The sequence below is a fragment of the Elgaria multicarinata genome, chromosome 1 (genome assembly GCF_023053635.1).
Source record: "Elgaria multicarinata webbii isolate HBS135686 ecotype San Diego chromosome 1, rElgMul1.1.pri, whole genome shotgun sequence".
Taxonomy (NCBI): domain Eukaryota; kingdom Metazoa; phylum Chordata; class Lepidosauria; order Squamata; family Anguidae; genus Elgaria; species Elgaria multicarinata.
In genome coordinates, this window is record NC_086171.1 from 142,499,585 (window position 1) to 142,521,142 (window position 21,558).

At 40.1% G+C, this 21,558-nt stretch overlaps 1 protein-coding gene across 5 annotated transcripts in view; it reads right to left on the reverse strand.

The window, feature by feature from the left end:
- Nucleotides 1-21,558, reverse strand: part of NFIA (nuclear factor I A) — a 523,664-nt gene that overhangs the window by 348,111 nt on the left and 153,995 nt on the right. For 3 of the 5 annotated variants that reach the window (XM_063138157.1, XM_063138164.1, XM_063138144.1), the window contains exons 1-2: nucleotides 13,614-14,242; nucleotides 7,479-8,010 (exon numbers count right to left, since the gene is read on the reverse strand). In XM_063138157.1, coding sequence (XP_062994227.1) covers nucleotides 7,479-8,010; nucleotides 13,614-13,640 — 559 coding nt within the window. In that variant the 5' untranslated portion in view covers nucleotides 13,641-14,242. Of the gene's footprint in view, nucleotides 1-7,478; nucleotides 8,011-13,613; nucleotides 14,243-21,558 lie in introns of those variants that run through there. The other 2 variants (XM_063138151.1, XM_063138134.1) reach the window with 1 other exon arrangement.

A 21,558-nucleotide genomic window follows, 5' to 3' on the forward strand; every position in this document is an offset into this window, starting at 1 on the left:
ATAGGCACAGACTTGAGCCTCCTTAATTGAGCTGTAAAACACTTTTAGAGAAGCCTGGATGGCTCCATGCCACACATCCATCTGTTTGTACCACAGTATTTGAAACAGCTTTATGAGATCAGGCTATTACTCTCCTACTCCAGTTCACAAATCCATATTTAATAATCCAATGGACCCTCCATTGTAGCCCATTCTTCTCTACAACCCCATGTGTACAGTAGAAATCTCATCAGCAAGGCATACTTCCAAGACAGACCTAGTCCTAAACTTTGGTCAGAACAACTAAAATCAGTTCATCATTACAACATGCTACAAGAAGCACATCACTCGTAGGCCCTGAAGGAAGGGGAAATCATGTGTAAATTGGTGGTATATTGCTGCTTCAAATTACTGACTGGTTTCATTAATTTAATTTGGTGACACTGTGGGCTCTAGTAAGCTGTGGGGTGGTTGTTTTCACAGAAACTTGCATGGGCTGTTTTTTGTTGTTGTCGTCGCCATTTTTTACAGTTAAATCGGGGGAACAAAAAAGCAGCCGTCACAATAATGAGTATCGACATCACAAAGTATTAGAGTTTACACTGCTTCTTTTGCAAGACTCCAGGGTGGGGGTGGGGAGAAAGCTGACAGGGTGTTTTAGATCTTCTAGAGGCAGCTTTTAGGCCTCAATCAAGTGAAACATCCAGCCCTGCTGTGTACACCACTGACCACAACAAAGATTGTGGTTTCTCCCACATTTGCCTTAAATAGATTTAAATTAATGCTATTCATCACTGGGTGGAAAAAAGGGAAATATAAAAAGTACAGTAACTTAAGACAAGCCAGGCCTGGCTAGCAGCATTGGGCAATTTTCATACTATTGAGCTAGCCTCATGACTATAAATGCAATGGACTCCACTCAAAGGTTTCTCTCAACATTTACACTAGGGAGCTCTCTTTTCTTCCTGATTGGGTACATCTGCTATTTCAGGACACAGGAAACAGCATTTAAATCATGCAATACTTCTTTCCTGAAAACACCTGGAAGTATTCTAAGAAATATTAAAAGCCTACATACTTCTCAAGCTTTATTTGTTTCTGTTTTGGAGAAAGCTTAGCCACATGACTGAACTGGTGCCAGCAGTTCATGATATAGCAAACACTCATAAGTTCCACTACCGTTAGGGTTCAAATTAGCATGGATGCTTACCATCTCAATTACAGCAGCAGGGGGAATGCAGTTGTCCCCATCTAAATCCTGCTTCTGTCAACTGCAGTCTGCTACAGCTAGCAGCAGAAACGGGCTCTTCTACTTTTCACAACAGAAAATACTGATGACTACAGAGCTCTTTCTACAATATACAGTAAAGTTGTGGTTTTCAGATGCAGTGCTGGGATCTAAAAACTTTTTTTCTGTTAAGACATAAAGCATTGCACATCTAATAGGTTACTTGAAAGCTGGCCTGGCAAGTGGGTTCTGAATGTATTAGAAATGGGAGAAAGGTTCAAATAGGGATCCTTTGCTACAGAGAATCATAAAATAGCAATTCCCAAAAAGGGTCCCAAATGGGGCCCAGCATGAGCCTCAATAGTACAACCAGAGAGAGTTTGGCACACACATCCCAGCTGAAAAACAGAGGATACAGCATAAAGAACTTGGGAGGAGAGATAAGTATAATAATCAAGAGTGATCAAAATATTAGTACACTGGACAATTCTTCTACAATCTTGCCCCTACAGCTGTTTCCAGATCTCAGGTTGGCAGATATCAATTTAGGAAGGGATAAGATAGAATCTCTGTGGAGGGAAAACCCTCCAGTATCAAACAGTCAATGTATCTCTTACTCTCTACTTTCCTGAACTGCTCTGCTACTGAAGTCCGAATTTCCTTCCACTTCCCCATCAACAACAATATGAAGCTGAAATTATACCTCTCAAAGCAGGCAAGGAGTCTGGGAAAGTCAAACGTTTGTAAGTTGGAAAAGCTTTATAAACGGGATATACATCCACATATTAGAACACACACACATACCTATGCTGTAGAACATACATACAAGTCTGGAATAAACCAGAGATAACTGGGTCCACTGCAATCCTATTAAAATCAAATGAGGCTTAAGCACAACTAGCTGTTTCTGTACGGCTCCCATATACCCTGATCCAATACTTCTAGCACACATGCAGGGCCTCAGTGTGGCACACATCAACAAGGTCTGCTTTTCTGACTGGGTTCAGATGACACAATGACCAACAATGGTTTAAATAAGGAATGGTGGGTTAAATAGTCAACGGTAGGGTTTTGTGTCATCTGTTGGGAGTTTTTCACACCACAGTTGGTTATTTTGCCAAAATACCCAACATAAATCACCAATGCTGTGCAGAGTTGACTATTTGAACCACCGTTGGTTATCGTGTTATGCGACAGGCACCACTGACTATTTGGTTACACACTGTTGGTTATTTTTAGTGATTATAGAACTTCCCTGGCAAGAGCAGCCAAAGTGGCAGCTGCCGCTCTAGTCCAGCCAGCAGGATAGTTTTTCGGCAACAATGGCTGATGGGATCCTAGCATGAGAACTGAGGGGGTAGAGAGGATGGGGGATGTGTCAATCAAGCACACCATTGACTAATGATCAACTTGATGCTGAGTTCATTGGGGAATGCTCCCAGGTAAGTGGGTATAGGGTTACAGCTTTACAGTGCAATCCCACACATGTCTATGCAAAAGTAAGTCCCACTGAGTTCAATGGGGCTTACTCTCAGGGAAGTGGATATAGGATTACAACCTTAATGTACTTAATGCTTTAGGTTACATTTAATGTGGGATATGGTTCGAATATTGAGAATACAGCATAATTAATGCTATAGATTAAATTTAGATCAATTTGAATATCTTTATAATGGGTTTTGTTTTATCCAACAGATACATTCCTAAAAGGAATTTCTAACTCATTCAGGAGAAACTAAAAACCTTAGTGACCTTACACCTGCTTTTAAGCAATAGGGAGCAGGTTTTCAATCTGTTATCATAGCCATCTGGTCAATCAGCAAATCATGGTTAACTGTACTACCATATGATAGAATGGCAACAGTGGTCACAATTTAATGAAAATGCATCATACCTAAGAAAGGGCATTTGTTTTCCTTTGATTTAAACTAAATAATAAACAATGCATTAAAAACAATTTTAAAAGGTTAAATTACTAGGAAAAAAGGCGCTGCCACAAAATTACAGAAATAATACTTTATACGGTAAAATGATACACTTTTTACAGACAGACACTGATTGGAAAATGCGGTGACAGCTCTACTTAAAGTGCACAGTATTGTTACAACAGCTTTCACATAACTGCTAAATACCAAATGGTCTGCAATTATTACAGATGATTGCAATAATGATATATTGTACTAGAAATATACAGTGTGAAACTATAGGTATTTTTCTGATTCAGAACAAAAGAAAACAGACATAGATATTTCAAAGGTATCCAACTACGCTTTATTACTGTGAATATTTGATCTATTTCATAAAGTGTGTCTTTATTAGCCTAGGGGGGAAATATCACCCTATTCCAAAATAATACACAGTGTTGGCTTATTTCAGGTTGAAGACAAGGTGTATTTTCTATTACACAGTCACTTATGCCCAGAACTAAATACATTTTCACAGTTAACCCAAATTAAATTGGCCTTATCACTATTCTGGCCTCAGTTCTTAATAGCATTAAGATCTGTAGGAAGCAGCCTAATTCAAATAATATATCAAGGTCAGGCTTTTTTTAAAAAAATAATTCAACGTTTTAAAAATCCTTCTGCAGGTTTTTTTTTTTTTTTTGTTTTTTTTGTTTAGAGAAATTTGGTTCCAAGCATTTCCTAAACTTCAGCTGCAATCCTAAACACACTTTCTAAGGAGTAAACCACACTAAAAACAATGAGCTTGACTTCTGAGTAAATATGGATAGGCTTGCACTGTTAAAGTCATACCTAAAACATATAACGGTCAAAAACATCAGCTATGGTGTGGCCCACAAAACACAAGCTAGCTTTGTCTGACAGAGAAGGCCTCAAGAAAAAGGAAAAAACAACAACAGAAAAGTCTTTAACCTCTCACAGAACCCACCACTTGAGCTGAGAATCCCTTTTTACAATGTGATCATGTTAGCTGAAGTTGGTGCGCTGCAGTAAAAAACAAGGAAGTTCTCGCTTGAGTGCCTACTAATGAACAAAGGTTAACTTTATCTCAAAGGTCAAATGCCTGGTGGCGAAGGTTATGACCCTAACAACTTAAATGGTGACCCTGCCACGTGCCTAGTATATTGCAGATTCTGATACAGATCATCTGGTAAAGGACTGGTCATAAATTTACTTCAGTGTTATACTCCCACAAAGAATGATGTTTGCCACAATAGTTTCCAATTTGTCATTTGATACATGGGCTAGAGAACTGAGAGGGAAAACGCAACCCCAAAGTTAAGGGTACCACTGCTCAGCTTGATATATATATATATTTAAGTTAAAACTTTAAAAATTGCTTTCAGTTTGAATTTCACTACTCTTTAGACGCCTCCTTGCTCCTCAAGTGCTGATATTCCTAGTTTTCCTTCATTATGCATGCTAACTCACATAATCACCAAATTTTAGATCCCCACTTTTATACAATTTCCTTAGAAGAATTGTTTCTGCAGCTCAGCCAGCTTCAGAAGCAGCAGCATTATTTAGTAACTTGCAGATTACCATGAACAGATTACCAAAAAAAGGGGGTGTCTCTTAAGCAATACATATGAATATGTATTTAAGAAGAAAAGGGACATCTTAGTGCAGAAATCATTGAGAATGAAAGCATCTTGGAACAGTGCGAAATAATAGCACTCTGGGTGAAAAGGCCACAATGGTTTTGGCACATAACTGAAAGCACGTTTTAGAGTCTGAACCTTCTGCCAATAATGGCAACTTCTCAAAACTTTTAAGTAGATAAAAATGTGCCTTTCTGTTTACAGACATTTGGGGTTATAGCATATGCTCTCCAACTCAGCTAAAGTTGACCAATTTACCTATTATTTATACATTTATACTGGCAAGTAACTAACAGGTATCTTAAAGCAAATCGAGAATATCTAAAGTCAAAGGGCCCCAAAGACTTTGTTTTATAATGCTTTTGTTGCGCATACAGTATAAGTTGCCATTACTGCGGCTCTGCAAGAACCAATCACTATCAATTTGGCCAAGGTTCAGGTGTAACAAAGGATTTTGGGATACATCAGAACAAAACAGAAAGAAATGACAGCCATTCTACTCTATACGCAATCAATGAAGGTTGCCTGATCACTGATATTTGTACACACAAACAGTAGCTATCTTATTCTATACATAGTACTATTGAAATATTTTCTACAACACAGATAACTGAAACAGTATCATACATTATGTACATGGGGTGGTAGGGAGAAGAGTTAGAAGATAAATATTCTACATTTTGAAGAGAGATACAAAAGTAAATACCTGCTAAAAACATTGTACCTCTATACAATAATAATAATAATAATAATAATAATAATAATAATAATAATAATAATAATATAAGCTTACTTTAAAAAACAACTCAAAACTTAAAAGGTGCTCATTACTAGAATTAATAGTCTCCACTGTTACCAAGGCAGAAGAGCCTTGATTAAAATATTGCTGATTTTAAAATACATGTAACATAGGATTTCTGTAATGGAAGCAATTGATTACATTAGCCCTTCTTGCATCAATTAATATATTTTTCTGCTTTGAATCTTATTGCTTTCCCCCTAACTATATTATATTACAGGTATAATTTTAGTAAAGGTTTTATAACCAATTGGCTGCTTTGATGTAACTGCAAAAAAATTCTGTAAGAGTAACTTTTTAAGGATGATACTTTGAGTGACTATCATGAATATAAAATTACTTTCAATTCAATATCATGGATATTTAAAATGCACATTCGGAGTCAACAGGTGTACAAAGATAGTGTGCAACATACCATTAGAACCAAACATTTTAGAAGGAACAGCGAAACACCTTTTCATTGATTCATCCATTTTCTATACTTTTAGTCCAGCACAGTATATACACCTATGAGGTCTCACAGAAAACCCAACAATGAAATTGGGGACTACTATCTATTGGGGACTACTATCTATTGAAGATATTTGCACTTAACTAATGAAAGATAGCACGAGATATATAGATATGAACACCTTCAGATCATAGTATTTCAGAAAAAGATCATATCTTCACCAATATTTTGGATGTTTCATTCACTAGAAGTACACAATGCAAATAATAACATCATATCCAATTGCAAAGTCAAACCACACCATCGTTTCTAGTACAACAGCGCAAAAAGTGATGCTTCTCTTAATAATCATAAGTGCCAATAATCCAACAACATTACTACGCAAGAAGGCATAACACAACAAAAACTGATGCCCAGTTTTTGCGTAAGACCATCGGCTCACCAACATACCTAGCACTTAAAAATGCTAGATCACAAATACAGTCACATGATTTTAAGAAAATGGAAATTATTAAGCTTAGTTTTTTCTACAATTCTACCCCAAATGGAAAACTTGTTATGGCCGAATTACTAAAAGACCAGTTTCCGCTCTGAAAGATCAAGTGGTTGCGCTGTTAGCCAGTGCTAATAACTCAGAAACTACAACTTTGCTTAAAATAAAATATTACAGAAAAATGCACACTGTAAATTATATTATGTTCAGTAGCAGTGCTTCTCTGTTACTAGCCACAGCTATCCTGATATTCACAGAATGAATTATTTTGTATGAGGAGTTTCAGTAATGCATCTTTGTTTTCCTGAATGCCACATTGGTAAATTAGCAACCAAACATTTTAAATCCATCATATTCTATTTGCAGGCAGCTATTATGAGGAACTGTCTTTTGATTTTTCCTCTTTAAATAAGCAGGTGTTTCCTTTATTCATGGCTATCAAAATCAACAATGTATCTGTGATAAGTCATCAATTCTTGTCTAGTTCTTTTCACTATGGCTAAGTTTTGGCACTCAATCCTTTTAAGGACTGGCCTTATAGCAGAAATATTGTTCATTAATTTCTTCCCTAAATGGCCAAGCATGAACATGTCTAGAAAAATAATTTCTATGAAATACATCACATCTTGATTCCCAGTATGGTACCAGGCTTCCAAATATTTCGAAATACGCTCTTTTGAAAACGCTTCACATATGTAGAACATTAGGTTACAATGTAAAGACACCATTCTTTCACAAATCACCTTTTATGAACAATGTTGCAATACTACACTGTATCTCTACATCCTTTTCACTACCAGTTACACTCAATCACCATCACAGCCATGCTGCCAACCAGCATGCAATGTGTATGTGCTACTTGCTCAAGTGCAAAGACAGACTCATTGGCATAACCATGAGGTTATTTGGTTCACAAACTTGAAAGTTATTCAAAGTTGGACAACTTAGTATAAAGGCACTTACCTGCTGCGTGCACAAAGTATGCCAAATATAAATCGAGTTCCTTAACAGAAACCCCTATATGATGCGGCTGTACGCACAGCCCTGGGTTTGAGCACTGTGGGGACTTTACAAGGCGTTCGCCATCAGTACTTTCAAGCGGAATACCTTTAAATAAAATCACCATAACAAGGTCCAACCTCCAGACCTTATCTGCCTGGCGTAAGCAGTCAATTCTTCTCATCTTGCCCTTCTGGTCTGGATTGGAAAGAACACAACATGGAGGTTTTTTCCCTGTGACAGTTAGAACAAAATCCTCCCGGTATTCAGGCCTGATGTCTTTCCGTAGCTTTGCCAGAAGTCTGGATGCCCATTTTTGTTTGACCTCAGGTTTTTCGCTTAGCAATTCATCCTTCACAGCTCTCTCTTCTTCTTTTGACATGCGTTTCTCATGTTTTTTAAAGTATTTTCGCTTTCGAGCTTGTAGGTTGAACCATGTGTACGCAAATGCTCGGACGTGGGGAAGAAGTGCTTCAATGAAGGGATGAAATTCATCCTGGAAAGAATTAAAATGAAGAATTACAAGAAAGAATAACTGGCACCATGTTCGTTTCCTTAATATGACACAAGCAGACAACAAAATGTTATTAAAACAGAGGGAGGACCAAATCATAGTAGTGCCTACACTATATAGAAACATAAGCATTGATGCATCTTTGATGCAAAAGGTAGAAAATCTCTAAAACATATCCAGGCACCCAATTTTCTGCAGTCAATAGGCCTTGTACTTAAAATAAATAAATAAATAAAACAAAATGGATGAAACACAACAGGGTGACTCCAGAATCAGTGATTTGAGGTCTCAAATAAGATTGGTGTGATGTTAATCCAGTTCCAAAGAACAGATATATTTCTTTGCTCTTTTCTTGACCCTTCTATGAATATACCTATGCCCACCAATTTGGATGCCAATCAGTATTGGTAAGTGAAAGATTGGTGTATAGTAAAAACTTTTCCTAAGACATATTTGTAAGTATCAGTCTGTAAAGTAATACAATTTCAATTAAAAGTCACTACATACAGTAAATGCAATCTAATATGGGATCATTGTAATGACAAAGAAAAATATAATTTGCCACATTTTTCAAACTTATGCAGTAAAATAAATTAGAAATATGGATTTTTGCAGAGGTTCTTTGATGATATGTATGAAATTACTATAAAGTATAATGTGGCTTGAATATACTATGACTTACCATTATTTTTCATTTAAGTAAAAAAATGAATAAAAGAACTTGGAAGGCTAGAATGTTTGTATGCAGGAAAAAACTTTTTAAAAAGAAAAAACTAAGTTTGCTACAATTATTCAAAAAGTTTTACGGTGGGAAAATAAATCATTGTTATTTCAAGCACATATTACATTAATTTGGTCTTTTATAAAAATAGAAAAAGACATTTGAAAGTTTCACTATGTAAGTAAACATACTGAAGAAAGGCCATAGAGTAAACTTTTAAATAAAGACATATACATTGCAAATGCTGAAAAAGCCACACGGGTCACTGGAAATGTATTATAGTGGGTGTGCCTATTATTTATGCATCCAATTACTTATGAAACTACCTACAGAAAAAGGTAGTGGAATTTAAATGTCTAATCCTGCAAACATACGGCTGTGAAACATTACTATTTTTCTTGATGAAACTGGCTTGTCTTTGTGAGAGGTGCTATCACTGTCTGCATACATTTGGGCATATTGAAAGAAAACATGTTCTAGTTTAAGTAAATTTCTGGATTCATTTTGATGTATAATTATCAAAATAATTTCAGATATCTTTTAAATGAACATCCGCACGTAATGCTTTACTAGGTCTCTAAATTGACTTATCTGCTCAGGCAAATACTGATGTGAAAGGGGTGGGTTGGAATCCCAAACTACAGTATGTGAAAAACTGACACAATTTGGACCTCATCTTATCTTCTTCTCTGTCTCACAAATGGTTAATTGCTATATATTGTATCTAAAATATGATGGACAAATGAGGTTACATTATATATTTGTATAGAAAAAAATGTAGAACAGAAAGCTGGATAAATATATTGCTAGTCACTTGAAGAATGGGTATCCCTATGAATGTTTAGATAACGTTAACATATAAAACAAACATTTAACAAAATGACCATTTCTGTCCATTCCCTACAATCACTTATTTATATTTCACAGAAGTACAAAAGAAATATTACGATAATAATGGTTTCAATAAGTCGACCAAATGGGCAGGGGAATGAGAAAAGGCAGAAATAATCACACGTGTTTGCATTTTCAAAAATGAACTAAAAATCCCCAAACCGATCACTAATACAGGCTGTCGCCAAGGGCAAACTAAACTCTTATGCATGACACAACACATTTTGAGGCCTTTTCCACATGCACAAGGAGACACACTTTAGAATAGCCAATAGCACCAACAAGGGGACCTTTCGGAATGCTTATCTCCTATGGAAGAAGAAACAGTTGCTAAAATTATTCATTCCAAAAAATAAATAAATATATGATCACTTTAAATCTTTATGCTTTCTTAAATACATACTGCTTTTATCCTATAATTTTTACAATTTATTAACTAATGCTGCATTCACTCACAACCTTTTTAGATCTAACCTCAATTCTTTCCAAACTATACTTCTTTTACACTCTTACAAAGACAAAACTTGAAAAGCACATCTATCTTGTCTGGGACATGCTTGAAAAAGGGGTAGGTAGCAAAAACATCTATCCAAAAGCTTCCAAAACCATTGAATGGCCTTCCAGTGATGATATAGTTGAGAGGTTCATCATGCTTAATGAAAGGACTGCTATTCAAATAGATTTCTAAAAATGGTATATAAGGGTTAATTGCTCAAAAAGAACAAACTCTCAAATGACTTTCAAATACATTCTCTTAAAAGCCAAGGCTCCAAAATTTCACTATGACTTTATTACAAAACAATATATTCTCACAATTGAGTCAAATTCTGTTTTATATTTTGAATTAACTATGTTATTTGTATCAAAGTTTTTCAATTACCAAGGTTTTCCTGGTGAATTAAAGTACATTCAGGTATGTACTTTTCGTAGCCATCACTACGGAAAGGAGGCATGGTTTCCTTTTCCTAATTTAGGATTAGAACCAAAAGTTCTCCAAAAGTTTAATTAATATCCTTTTGAACAATGAAAAAAATGCATTCAATATCACAGCCTTCACATATGTGTCTTCCAGCATTTGCGGGAGGGTAAAATAATACCAGTTTACAATCCTTCCCGCAGTTCATGAGTATTGTGCTCCAAACAGCACCTTGCCATAGCCATGCAGCTAAATTTTGGATCACAGAACTAAAAAAACAAAAAAAACTTGTTAATGTTTATTTGTAAATGAGAAAAAGCTACCAAAAAAAAGGGGGGTGAATCAAAGGTTCCACAACTTTAAATAAAAGCATACAATGTTCTAACAATCTTCGGAAACAATACATTTATGCTGCTCTGCTTGAAAGTTAGCCAGCTTTATAAACTCGCACAGCTTTAATATTTCTACAAACCATAAGCCTATTTATACTTTGCTGTACATCTATGATGAGCTCTTAATACAAAGTTAAGGCAATATTTGATAAACAGCAAGTAGGTAAATCACCTATGGTGGACGGTGGCAGGGAGTAGATAACCCTTAACAGGTACTTTGTCCTGGTCATCCAGTTCCATTAGCTGAGTACATATGTTTCATGATCAAGTTTTAAATCACACTGGACAAATTTAAAGAAGACATGAGTTTTGAAATGTTCATACAACTACTCAACATGGTTTTCTTAACGGTGAAATCTATGATTCCTATGTATGGTGGCTTCGCATATGCAACTCTCTTTGTACGTTCTATAAAGATGCTTTTGAATGCCTAAATACAATTTCCAAATGTGCAATGATAATGCAAAGCGCTTTGCAGCAGAATGACTCTTACGTTAGTTATAGCAGATATAAAAAAGGAAATATAGCAGAAATCTTCATAATGTACAGCTGGGCCTGCTAAAAACCAGAGTATCCACATGCAGTGTGCCGGGAGGGGGGGGGAGAGCAGATAATTGGGTGAGAGTGGGGTGAGCTTTAAAAAAAGAAAGAAAAAGACTTGCTATTCCAGATAAGTAGATCAACAGAAAATGGCTTGAGCTCTCCAAAAGCAAGACAAAACTTTTCACTATAGCTAGTCCTTGAAAGACATTTTACAGAAGCTCCAAACACATTCCAAAGTATACCCTAGAGGTATCTTCTACCTATTATCAACTTTGTGATTGTTAACACAGTTAAGCTGCATTGTGTAGCAATTTTGGTTGCAATAACAAGTTCATTGATTATAGGTTAAGGGTGGTGAAGCTTTGTCAATTACTGAACACAACTTCTAAAAGTTATCCATACCTAAGCTTCTCCTCAGTCACCTGGAAAATGTACTGTTAATCCCCTTTCTCTCTTTTAAAAGACATTCAGATACAATTAAAACCTCAAAGAGTTTCATCTCCAAACCATCATCACATCCTAAGAGAAGGTGCCTAACTGCACTCCGTGCCAGTCCCAAGGATGTAGATGGTAAGGGAAGAACTTTATTCGAATTCACTAGAAACTTTTGTCTTCATAGTTAAGATTGGGAGGCAACACAGAAGTTACTGAATTATAGAAAGAGGGCGGAAATGGATGCAGTTCTTAAGATAAATAAGTAAGAAGAATACATCTCAAGGTAAGCGTTAGGCTTTTAAATGGTGGAAATATATTTTGAGAAAGAGCGGGGTGGGAATGTTATCTGAAGATCTGGTGCTGAAGAAGAGTTTTCTTTGGCGGGGGCGGGGGGTTGAGTTCGAAGTTACAAAGAAAAGTTGCTCTAACTCTTAAATCGCAGTTTCCCGGCATGTGCAGTACAGGCGTCCGGCACATAACTCTTCAGATTCAGAGTACAGCAATCAGAAGGCGATCTGGGGAGGCGCGAGGTTGGGGCTGGGGGGTTAGGATCACATTTGAAATTATTTTCAACCACGGGGGAACTTGGCTGTGGTGCAAACAAAAGGGATCGAGCAACTTTCTGCAAAAAGCAACTCCCTCTCCCGCCTCCTCTTTCCCAGGCAGGACGTTGCAAACCCAACTTCCCAAAGGAAACAACCCCAGGCGAATGTGACACCCGAGCAAGTGACAAGGCGCGTTAAAGGCAGCCAGGAAGGCAGATCTGGGTTGGGATTGCCCTTCTGAGCCACCTCCAGGAGCTGGGCAGGAGGTGCGGTGGCTGCAGTGCACTCCAAGGATCCCGAACCGTGTTGTGCTCGAGAGTAACGGAAAGGACGGTAATGCAGGAGCTGCTGCAACAGCAAGAGCAGCCCGGGGCTCCAGCCAAGAGCGTAATGTGGATTACTTAAAGCTCTAGCTATTCGTCAAAGCCCGGTGAAATGTATAGAAGGGCAAGATCTAGGCAGAGGTGCAATGCATCTCTATAGCTATACGTCTCCGCCTGGGACTAAAACACAGAGAGCGAGCCGCTCACAGGCAAAAGCTGAAGCCACACAAACCCAACGCTGCTGAACAAAAAAGTGTGCGAGGAGTTTAGGGAGGTAAAGCAATGCAGCCCTAGCAATCGGGGCGGCGCGTGGTGGTGGTGGGGGAGATGCATGCAGCGCGCAGTTACTTAATGCTATACTTTAAAAACAAAACACAAAGCATCTGACTGTATCTGTGTTGTGTTCTTCAATTTCCATTGCATTCATCGCCTCGGAAGCACAAACAGTGAGTATTGATTTCAGATGACCAAGCATGTAATGGGTTGCAAGACTGCTAAACACGTGCAGATCGTCCTAAAACACACACACGCACACTGCATTTCGGCACGAATCCCCCCCTAACGCCAGACACCCCGTTTCTCCAACACAAACTCTCCCACACCCCAATATTAATTAAATCCTTAATAACTAGACGCCATTAGCCATGTGTCTATACAAATGGCCGTGCAAGAGCAGGAATGTAACCTAATAGGAAAGAAAGTTACTTTCCGCAAGCTGGATTTCACCCTCCCACCCTCCAGCGCGCCCCCCTCCCACCAGCGCAACGCACACACAACCCCCCTTCCCCTCCCCCAAAATGAATCCAAAGAGCTTCTTACCTGAGTAAGACAGAGAGGAGAATACATGATTGCTGTGGGGGGTTTTGTGGCTTGGAGGTGTGTGAGTGAGAGGGAGAGAGAGAAAGGGAGGGAGGGAGGGAGAGAGGAGAGAGAAAGAGAGAGAGAGAGAGAGAAGAGAAAGAGGGGGGAGAATCGAGTCTGCTTCTTGCTTTCACATTTCCAACTCTGCTAAACTGCAGCCAGCGCTGATCAGCTCCATGAGCTGAACTTTAACCCCGCCTAGAGTTTCCCTACACTACACACTATACATATCTACTGTACCCGGGCGTTAAAGGCATAGTGCACACTTCCACCCCCCCCACCCCCTGCGCTTCCAGCTACAGCGGCAGAAAGCCCCGGGCTCGAGCTTCTCCGGGAACCTGCCAGAGTGCTTCCAGCCTGCTTCTGCTCTGCTCTGCACCGCTCCGCCAGAAGCAGCAGCAGCAGCAGCAGCAGCTCGCTCGCTGCCTTGCCCGGGGGAGGGGGGCTGCAGTGCTACTGCTCGGCCAGCCCTCCCTATCCCCGATCCCTGCTCTCGCTCGCTCTCTCACTCGCTCTCTCAGTGCATTACTGGGTAACGCAGTCAGGAGCCGTTTGCATGCAGGGTTCCCGGCCGGCTATAGGCTATACAGGATGTGCTTAAGCAAACAAAACTACTTTTCCACATTTCTATCTCTCCCGCTTTCCCCTCCCCCACGAACTCCACCACACACACGCGCGCGCGCGCGCGCGCGTCTCCCCACCTTTCTTTCCCCCCTCCTTCTTCAAAAGACCTTCAACGAGTTCGCCTTAAGGACTTCTGACTAAACTTCCATCATTCATCTCTTGCAGGAAGATCTAATCTCGACCAAAAGCTTTCCAAAGTATGACAGTAGCAGTAGCCATATAATGCATATCGATTCAGCTCACCTATACGTAGAAAAAGTTTATATTCTTTATACAGAGAGATTGCCCTGAACACACTCTTCTAAGGACTTCTAAGAGACGTCTTTATGTACTGTAAACGCGAAATTGTTAAATTTATCCCCCCCCCCACAAGCCAGGAATTACATCCAAGTAAAAATCTATGGGGAGGGGCTTCCTATGGTATTTTATTTAAATACTAAGACTAATAATGCATTAATCTACAACTCCTATTAATGTATATATTTATATGGATGGCTTTACAGGATTCGTAACTGAGGGCAGAGCCAAATACATTTGTTCAGAACATTCCAGCTATCTTGAACACTTGGCATATGAATGTTGTTGTTGTTATTATTATCATCATCCTGATCTTAGGATTCTTTATAGCCAAGGATGCTTATTTTACTAATAACACACAGCTTCATGACTGCATTGCAACCCTCAAGCAATAAAGTAGTTACTACTTAAAAGTGCTTTGACTTAGAACGGAGCCTTCTGTCCTTTATTTATCTTATAATGCATTGTTTTGGCACAAGAAAAGCTTTGGTTTTTGGGGTTTGGAAAGTTGCCAGTCAGCCAACTTTTTCTTGTATTGAGTCTTATATTTTCTCTCCAGTCTTTCTAAATCTCCTAAGTGGAGTCCTTTCTGATCTTCCTTCTATTTCCCAACAAGCTGCAACCTTCAGACACGTATACTGTATATCAAAAACCATTAACCCCCCCCAAAAAACCCCCAAAGAGGAAGAGGAGACCACAAGACATACCACATACTTCATGCAAATCTTCTTTTGTGGAACAGAGATTTAGGTGTTTCAAAGTTAAGAATCTTATGAGCCCTTTTAAAAGACTTTTAAGGACTTTTAGAAGAAAATAGGTTGCCCATGGCTATTCAGGGAGGAGGCCTAACTTGCTATGTTACTTTTATCTTTGTACTCTGGAGGCCCTTCCTTTTCCTAAATTGAGTGCTTCACTAAAATTATTATCATTTGTGGATTGCAGATGTCTCATTCAAGTGCAAAATTAGCCTAAGTTTTCATTCAGAACATTTTAAAAAATAAGTGTAAAAAGAATGGCCCAGTACCTGTCAGTGACATAATGACATGGAAATACACCCAACTAAACATTTGCTGGGATCCCTCAGCTTTCCAAGTTTCCTGGACAGAATTTTCTGGCTGACAGTCTCACAAAGAGCTGAAACACTGAGGAAAACCAACTGACCAAGTTTTTAAAATCATCATTATTTATGATTTTCCATTTGTTCCCAAGCAAGTTGTGTTTTCCTTTTACTCAACCCCAACAGTAGCTGCTGGTCACTCATGGAATGATATCCCTTTACCTGCTTATTGTATATATAGGCATAGTCCCACAACCAATTCAGTGCATAGCATGTGCTTGCTCTCAGTCCAGACTGTCACTGCATTTGCCACCATAGGCAGAACTTGGCATCTTTGGTACTGCTGCCACAAATACTCGAAGAGTGGTGTTTGTGGTGGCGAACAGAAAGAGGAATACTGCACATGGCAGTGAATGCACACAACTGGTTAGCCACAGACTGACAGATTGGTATGTTTTTCAAGAGCTTTCCCCTTAGTGCTCTAGTGGTTGTGTGAATAGGCAGACAAGTTAAATAGGAATGGCATTTTATAAGGCCAATACCTTGGTGGAATATATTTTAGCAACAAAAATGACATGGTTTTTTGTTTATTTGTTTTAATACATTTTAAATAAAACACGTTAACACTAATTTTTTCCATGGTGGATGCCCATTTTGTAAACTCTTTCATTCATACACACACACACACACACACACACACGAGACTAGGGAGATTATTTTCTGATTTCCCTTAATAGAGGAAAAGGATAGAGGGAGGAAGGATTTGCCAGTGAAGCAGGATTGGGCCCTTGGCTTCGTTCTCCTTGTTGGCAGACAGCTTTGCTCTACGATTTCCAGCTCTTTGTGGTTAGCAATATTATCTTAAGTAACTTTTGGCGCCCTTCGTAAGACTTTTGGACGTGGGATGATTGTTTGCGCCCTCTAGGCAGACGTTGCGTCCAAGTTCAGCACCGAGCCTTTCACATCCGCTCACTCCTCGGCTTCCCCTCCCCCTCCCGCAAAACCAACACACAAAAATGTTCTCACAGGCGCGCCCCCCCCCTCACACACACACTAGCTAGAGGAAATTCGGAGGGGGAGAAGGCATGAACATAATAAACAAAACTTTAACACACACACCAGTCCCCCGTAAAAGGAGGCACAAATCTTGCTTCGAGTTCATGGAAATGTTTCTCCGGGAAGATTCCACCACAGAGAGTGATGAAGTGGAGGGGGAAGTCTCCTAAGTACATTGGTCGGGGTGTGTGTGTGTGTGTGTGTGTGTAGGGAGAAGGAGATTATAAAAAGCCCGGAAGGGTAAAATACACCTAAAGGAGATCGCTTCATTAAAAACACAGCAGACAAAGATCTGACTCAAGCCAACATGTCTATTGAAAATGGGAACTTCGAAAAGTGCTATAGGCTGCTACCGTGAAATAGTATATGTCTCTGTGAAAAGACTTTCTGCCATGATCCCTCCTATCCATATTCTACCTGGCACGCTGCCCGGCATTGCATTTGCAATGTTTTATTTGCAGAAACTTTTACCTCGCCAGCCTCAGTGAAATCCTCTTAGATATATAAATTACGTCGCGAAGGGTTCATTTATACGGACCATCTTGAATATATATTAGGAAGAGACTTTAACGGGAAATCGCATTAATATGATTTAAAAACTTTTTAGGCTGGGCTCTTTAAACCACTTCCTCTGGATTCGTTCCGTCGGTCGAAAATGAGGCTACTCCAGAGTAGAATCGCTTTGGGGGATCGCTCGGGCGGTGGGCAAACGAAGTCGGAACTAATCATTAATTCGCCCTCCTTCTCCCCTTCTCAGCACCAGTCACTACTTTAACTTGAAAGTAACTTGTTTCTTTTCCAACCCCCCCCTCCCAGTACAATATTTTCTTTCCAGTTTCTTGCGGAGTAGGAGCTTCGCTATCGTGTCTCTAAGGTGAATTTGGGTTACAGGCTGACTCAAGACACTGTTTACATGCAATACCCAGCACGAAGACTTCCAAATCTCTGGTCCAAACAAGCGAGCAGAAGGACTTGGCGGCAAAGTCCTTCCGAAGCGTTTGGGAAAGCCCACACCATTGCCACTGGCCAGTTATCTTCCAAAACAGACTAAAGGACCTCCGACAAGGGTGAAGGTGAAGGTTTACAGCACCGTTAAGGGCTGCCAGACAGATGCTGCCTGCAGAGCAAGCGCTGGAGTTGGACTTGGTTTCTACTGGGCGCTCCGATCCAGAGAAATGTGGGCCAGACTTTCAACCAGAGAGTTACAGATCTTCTTACATTTTCTCAAGTTCCGTACAGGAAGGAGGAAAAAGAAGAAGGGATATAGCATACATAAACGCGCGCACACCACACACACAACTTCAAATCCCTCATGTCTCTCTTTCCTCACCATCCTTTACACGCAGTCTCCCAACTTTCCTTCCCCTGCGGACGGAGATATCATCCCATGGGTATGATACAGCCAAAATTAAACACTTTCCAGTCCCATTGATTTAAATGGGACACATTCAACTATGAGTTTAATACCACCGTTGAAATTAACAGGGCTTAAAAGCGTCAAACTTTAGCTAGCTCATGCCCCTAGTGAGTAAATTTAAAAAGGCGTGGTTGGGAAACTCGAAACATGTTTTCCGGATACATACATACTAGCAAATAACTAATAATCTAGTTCAGCAAAGAAAACGTTCCTAGCCGAAATTATGAAGACTTGAGCAAGGCATTTCCTCCAAAACACTTTTAAGGCTGCGATCCTAATCGTGTTGATTTGGAAGTAAGTCCCACTGAAATCAGCGGGACATCCTTCCGCGTCAACGTGCAGATGGGGTGGTGGAAGAGGCAAATAAGATTGCGTGCTCGGTTCCTCCAAAGGCACGTCTAAATCTTGGGACGCCCCCATCATTAGAAACAAAAGAAGCGCACACAGATACAGACGAAACATCCCAGAATAAGAGAATAAACCGGTGAAACGTTGCAGCGAGGGCCGATGATGTCTCCTCCCACCCTCATAGGACATACTGACAACAGAGTATAAACATGGGACAAGGCTCCTGCAATAACGCTCCCAGTGTTTGAAGTATAAAAGTACAAATACGAACGCAATGTTAAACAAGGCTGACCGAGCTAAACATTTCGCTACGACGAAGAACCCTCCCTCCCCTTTTGTTGTTCTCCTTTCTTAAATATCCAAATATTTGAATATACGGATTTGACACTTTCCAACTCTCGCTCCGAGCGCTGAGCTCACAGACAACTTTAGCGAGGAGGGCGGGATAAATACAACTTACTCTTCTTTTCCCCTCCTCCCACTTGGGATACTTCGAACATTACAACATCCAGCCTGTTCCCTTATTGGATGGCGCTCTTGTCCATCATAGAGTTCCTCTACATTGATTAGAGAATAGGCTTGTCAATTACATCCCGAGTCTAGACACTTCCTTTTGTGCTGGGCTGGCTGCCGATTCCAGACGTCTTTTTTACAGAGCTGAGCACGTACATTATTTTTTTTTTTTTGGAACCGAGCAAGCGCTGTGAAGAAGAAGAAAAATCTGTCAAGCTCAGCGGTTTTCTCAAATCGCTGGGGGGAAAAAAGAAGGAAACTCTACTGCACACACAAACCCACCCACCGTGCTGCTATCTTCTGCATAGTGCACGTACAGGCTAACACACCGTAAACATTATTTTGCAGCAATTAAAACAGGTTACAAAGCAAACATCTGCAATACAATAGACATTAAAACCTTGCGTCATGCATATTCTCCCTTTCTTTTAAAAATTATGGAAAGAGAAAACTGAAGATGCATCACGTAGCATTGCAATGTATATAAAAGACTACGTGAGAAACTTTAAGATGTCGAGAAGATTGGCTTCGTTAGTTGTCACGTGTTTCTATTTTTTTAAAAAAAATTAAAACAAAACTTGGAAAGAAGAGGTGTTGTTTTTAAAACTGATTAACAAGCTGCTGGGTAAGGATTTAAAATTTTAAAAATAACACCTCCCAAATCAAAACGATTACTGATGCACTCTTTCTAGCCTCTCTGTTCTTTGAAAGTGAACCAAGCAGGGCTGGCTGGCTGGCTTCTCAGGCTCCCCCCCCCCCCCCCGGCTTTGCCTTGTGTGCTTTGGATTGTGTTAGACTTTGCAGAAGTTGCAATCGATTCGACAGACTCCCTTCCCCCCCTTCCCAGCCCGTTGGTTTCCGCAATCGCTGCAATTTGCATAGGAACCACACACAGGGAGGAGGAGGAGGTCCATTCTCGCAGAGGCCAGCGCCGGGCCAATCGCAGCATCAGGAATTCCTTTCAGCGCGCGCTCCGGCCCGGACAACGTTGCCAATAGACTAGGCCCCGTTCCAAGCACCGCAGCGGCAGCAGGAAGGAAGGAGAAAAGGAGAATTTCTCTCTATGCGCAGTGCGAGTCCCTTCTGCAGGCGGACATTGCGATGAATGAAAGGGGAGGGAGGGAGCGGCGAGAAGCAAATGGGCGAGTACGGATCTGCTGCATGCCACGGGACGGGGTTTCCCGAAACGTATCCGTTTGTCACCAATTTCCTTAGCTAAGGAGTCGTTGTGCAATTGCAATCCTGGGCACATTTACTCGGAACTCCCGCTGAATTCAGTGGGGCTTACTCCCAGGTAAATGTGCATAGCCTTGCGACCCCTCTTGCATATAGACGCAACCGCAGGGTACCATTCTGCAGGTGTAAACTACCAGGTCCCTCGTCCCATCTCTCATCCAGTTTCTTGGAGTACATTTTTAAAATAAATAAATAAATGGATTTACTTCCAAGTAAACGGGATTAGTATTGGCGTATAACTGTGGAGAATACAGTTAATGTTTACATTTAATGCATACTTACTTGAGAGTAAGTACCGTTAAAGCCAATGGGTCTTTGTTCCATGAAAAGACCCATGTGTTTCCCTAGTGTAATTACTTTGGGAGGTCTTTAACAAAGTTACTCAGCCACAGAAATAATAGCAAACTGCCCAGCATCTACGGTAATGGTAAAATCGGGCCAATGAAGGATTCGGTCTGTGCAAAGTAATTATGAATTTCTTTTTAAAAATTCATAATATTGCTCGTGGAATAACTTCTGTGATACTGCCATTCTGGCCTGTTCTGGTCAGGAAGGCAACTTCCTTGTTGGAGATGTTTTGTTTATTCCCAGGACTGACCAATCACCCATATTTAAGGCGTGAAGTAAGCACGTGGGGGAGAAGATGCAAATATAGATGCTTTTAAAAATGTGCCACAGCTTGTCTCTTGAACAGGAGGAATTTCTGCAGCAAAATGAAGCAATTTAATGGGGGGGGGGCATTATATTTGGCCAAATTGCTTAAAGGGAACTGTGAAACACTATACTCTTGTCTCTCCAAATACTCATTTGCAAATGATTCTGGGCCCTCCCTTTTGTTTCTAGATTAGCATTTTCCCTCTCTTTTTCCTCTCTTTTACCTTTTTAGTCCTGGCCAAATCTTATGCTTCTGTCAGTAGGGGATCTTAGTGGTAGAGCACATGCCTTGCATGTAGAAGGTGCCAGCCAGATTTAGCCCCCCCCCCCCCCGACATCTCCAATTAAATGAATTAGGTAGCTTTGGGGTAGGGAACTTGTGTCCGTTCAGATTAGCCTTCCCCATCCTGGTGCCTATCAGATGCTTTGGACTACAAGTTCCATCAGCTCTAGCCAGCATGGCCAACAGTCAAGGATGATGGGAATTGTCATCCAACAACATCTGGGTGGCCACAGGTTCTTCATTCCTGAAACAGTTCATTGGGAATGACTGCTGCCAGAGAAGATAATGCTGGGCTTGATGGATAAATTGTCTTCCTGGTATTAGGCAGCTTCTTATGAGAAACAATGCAATTAAGGCATTGTTTGGACTTGTTATGTATACATTATGAAGGATTAATGTAGGAGAGGGAGAGAATTTA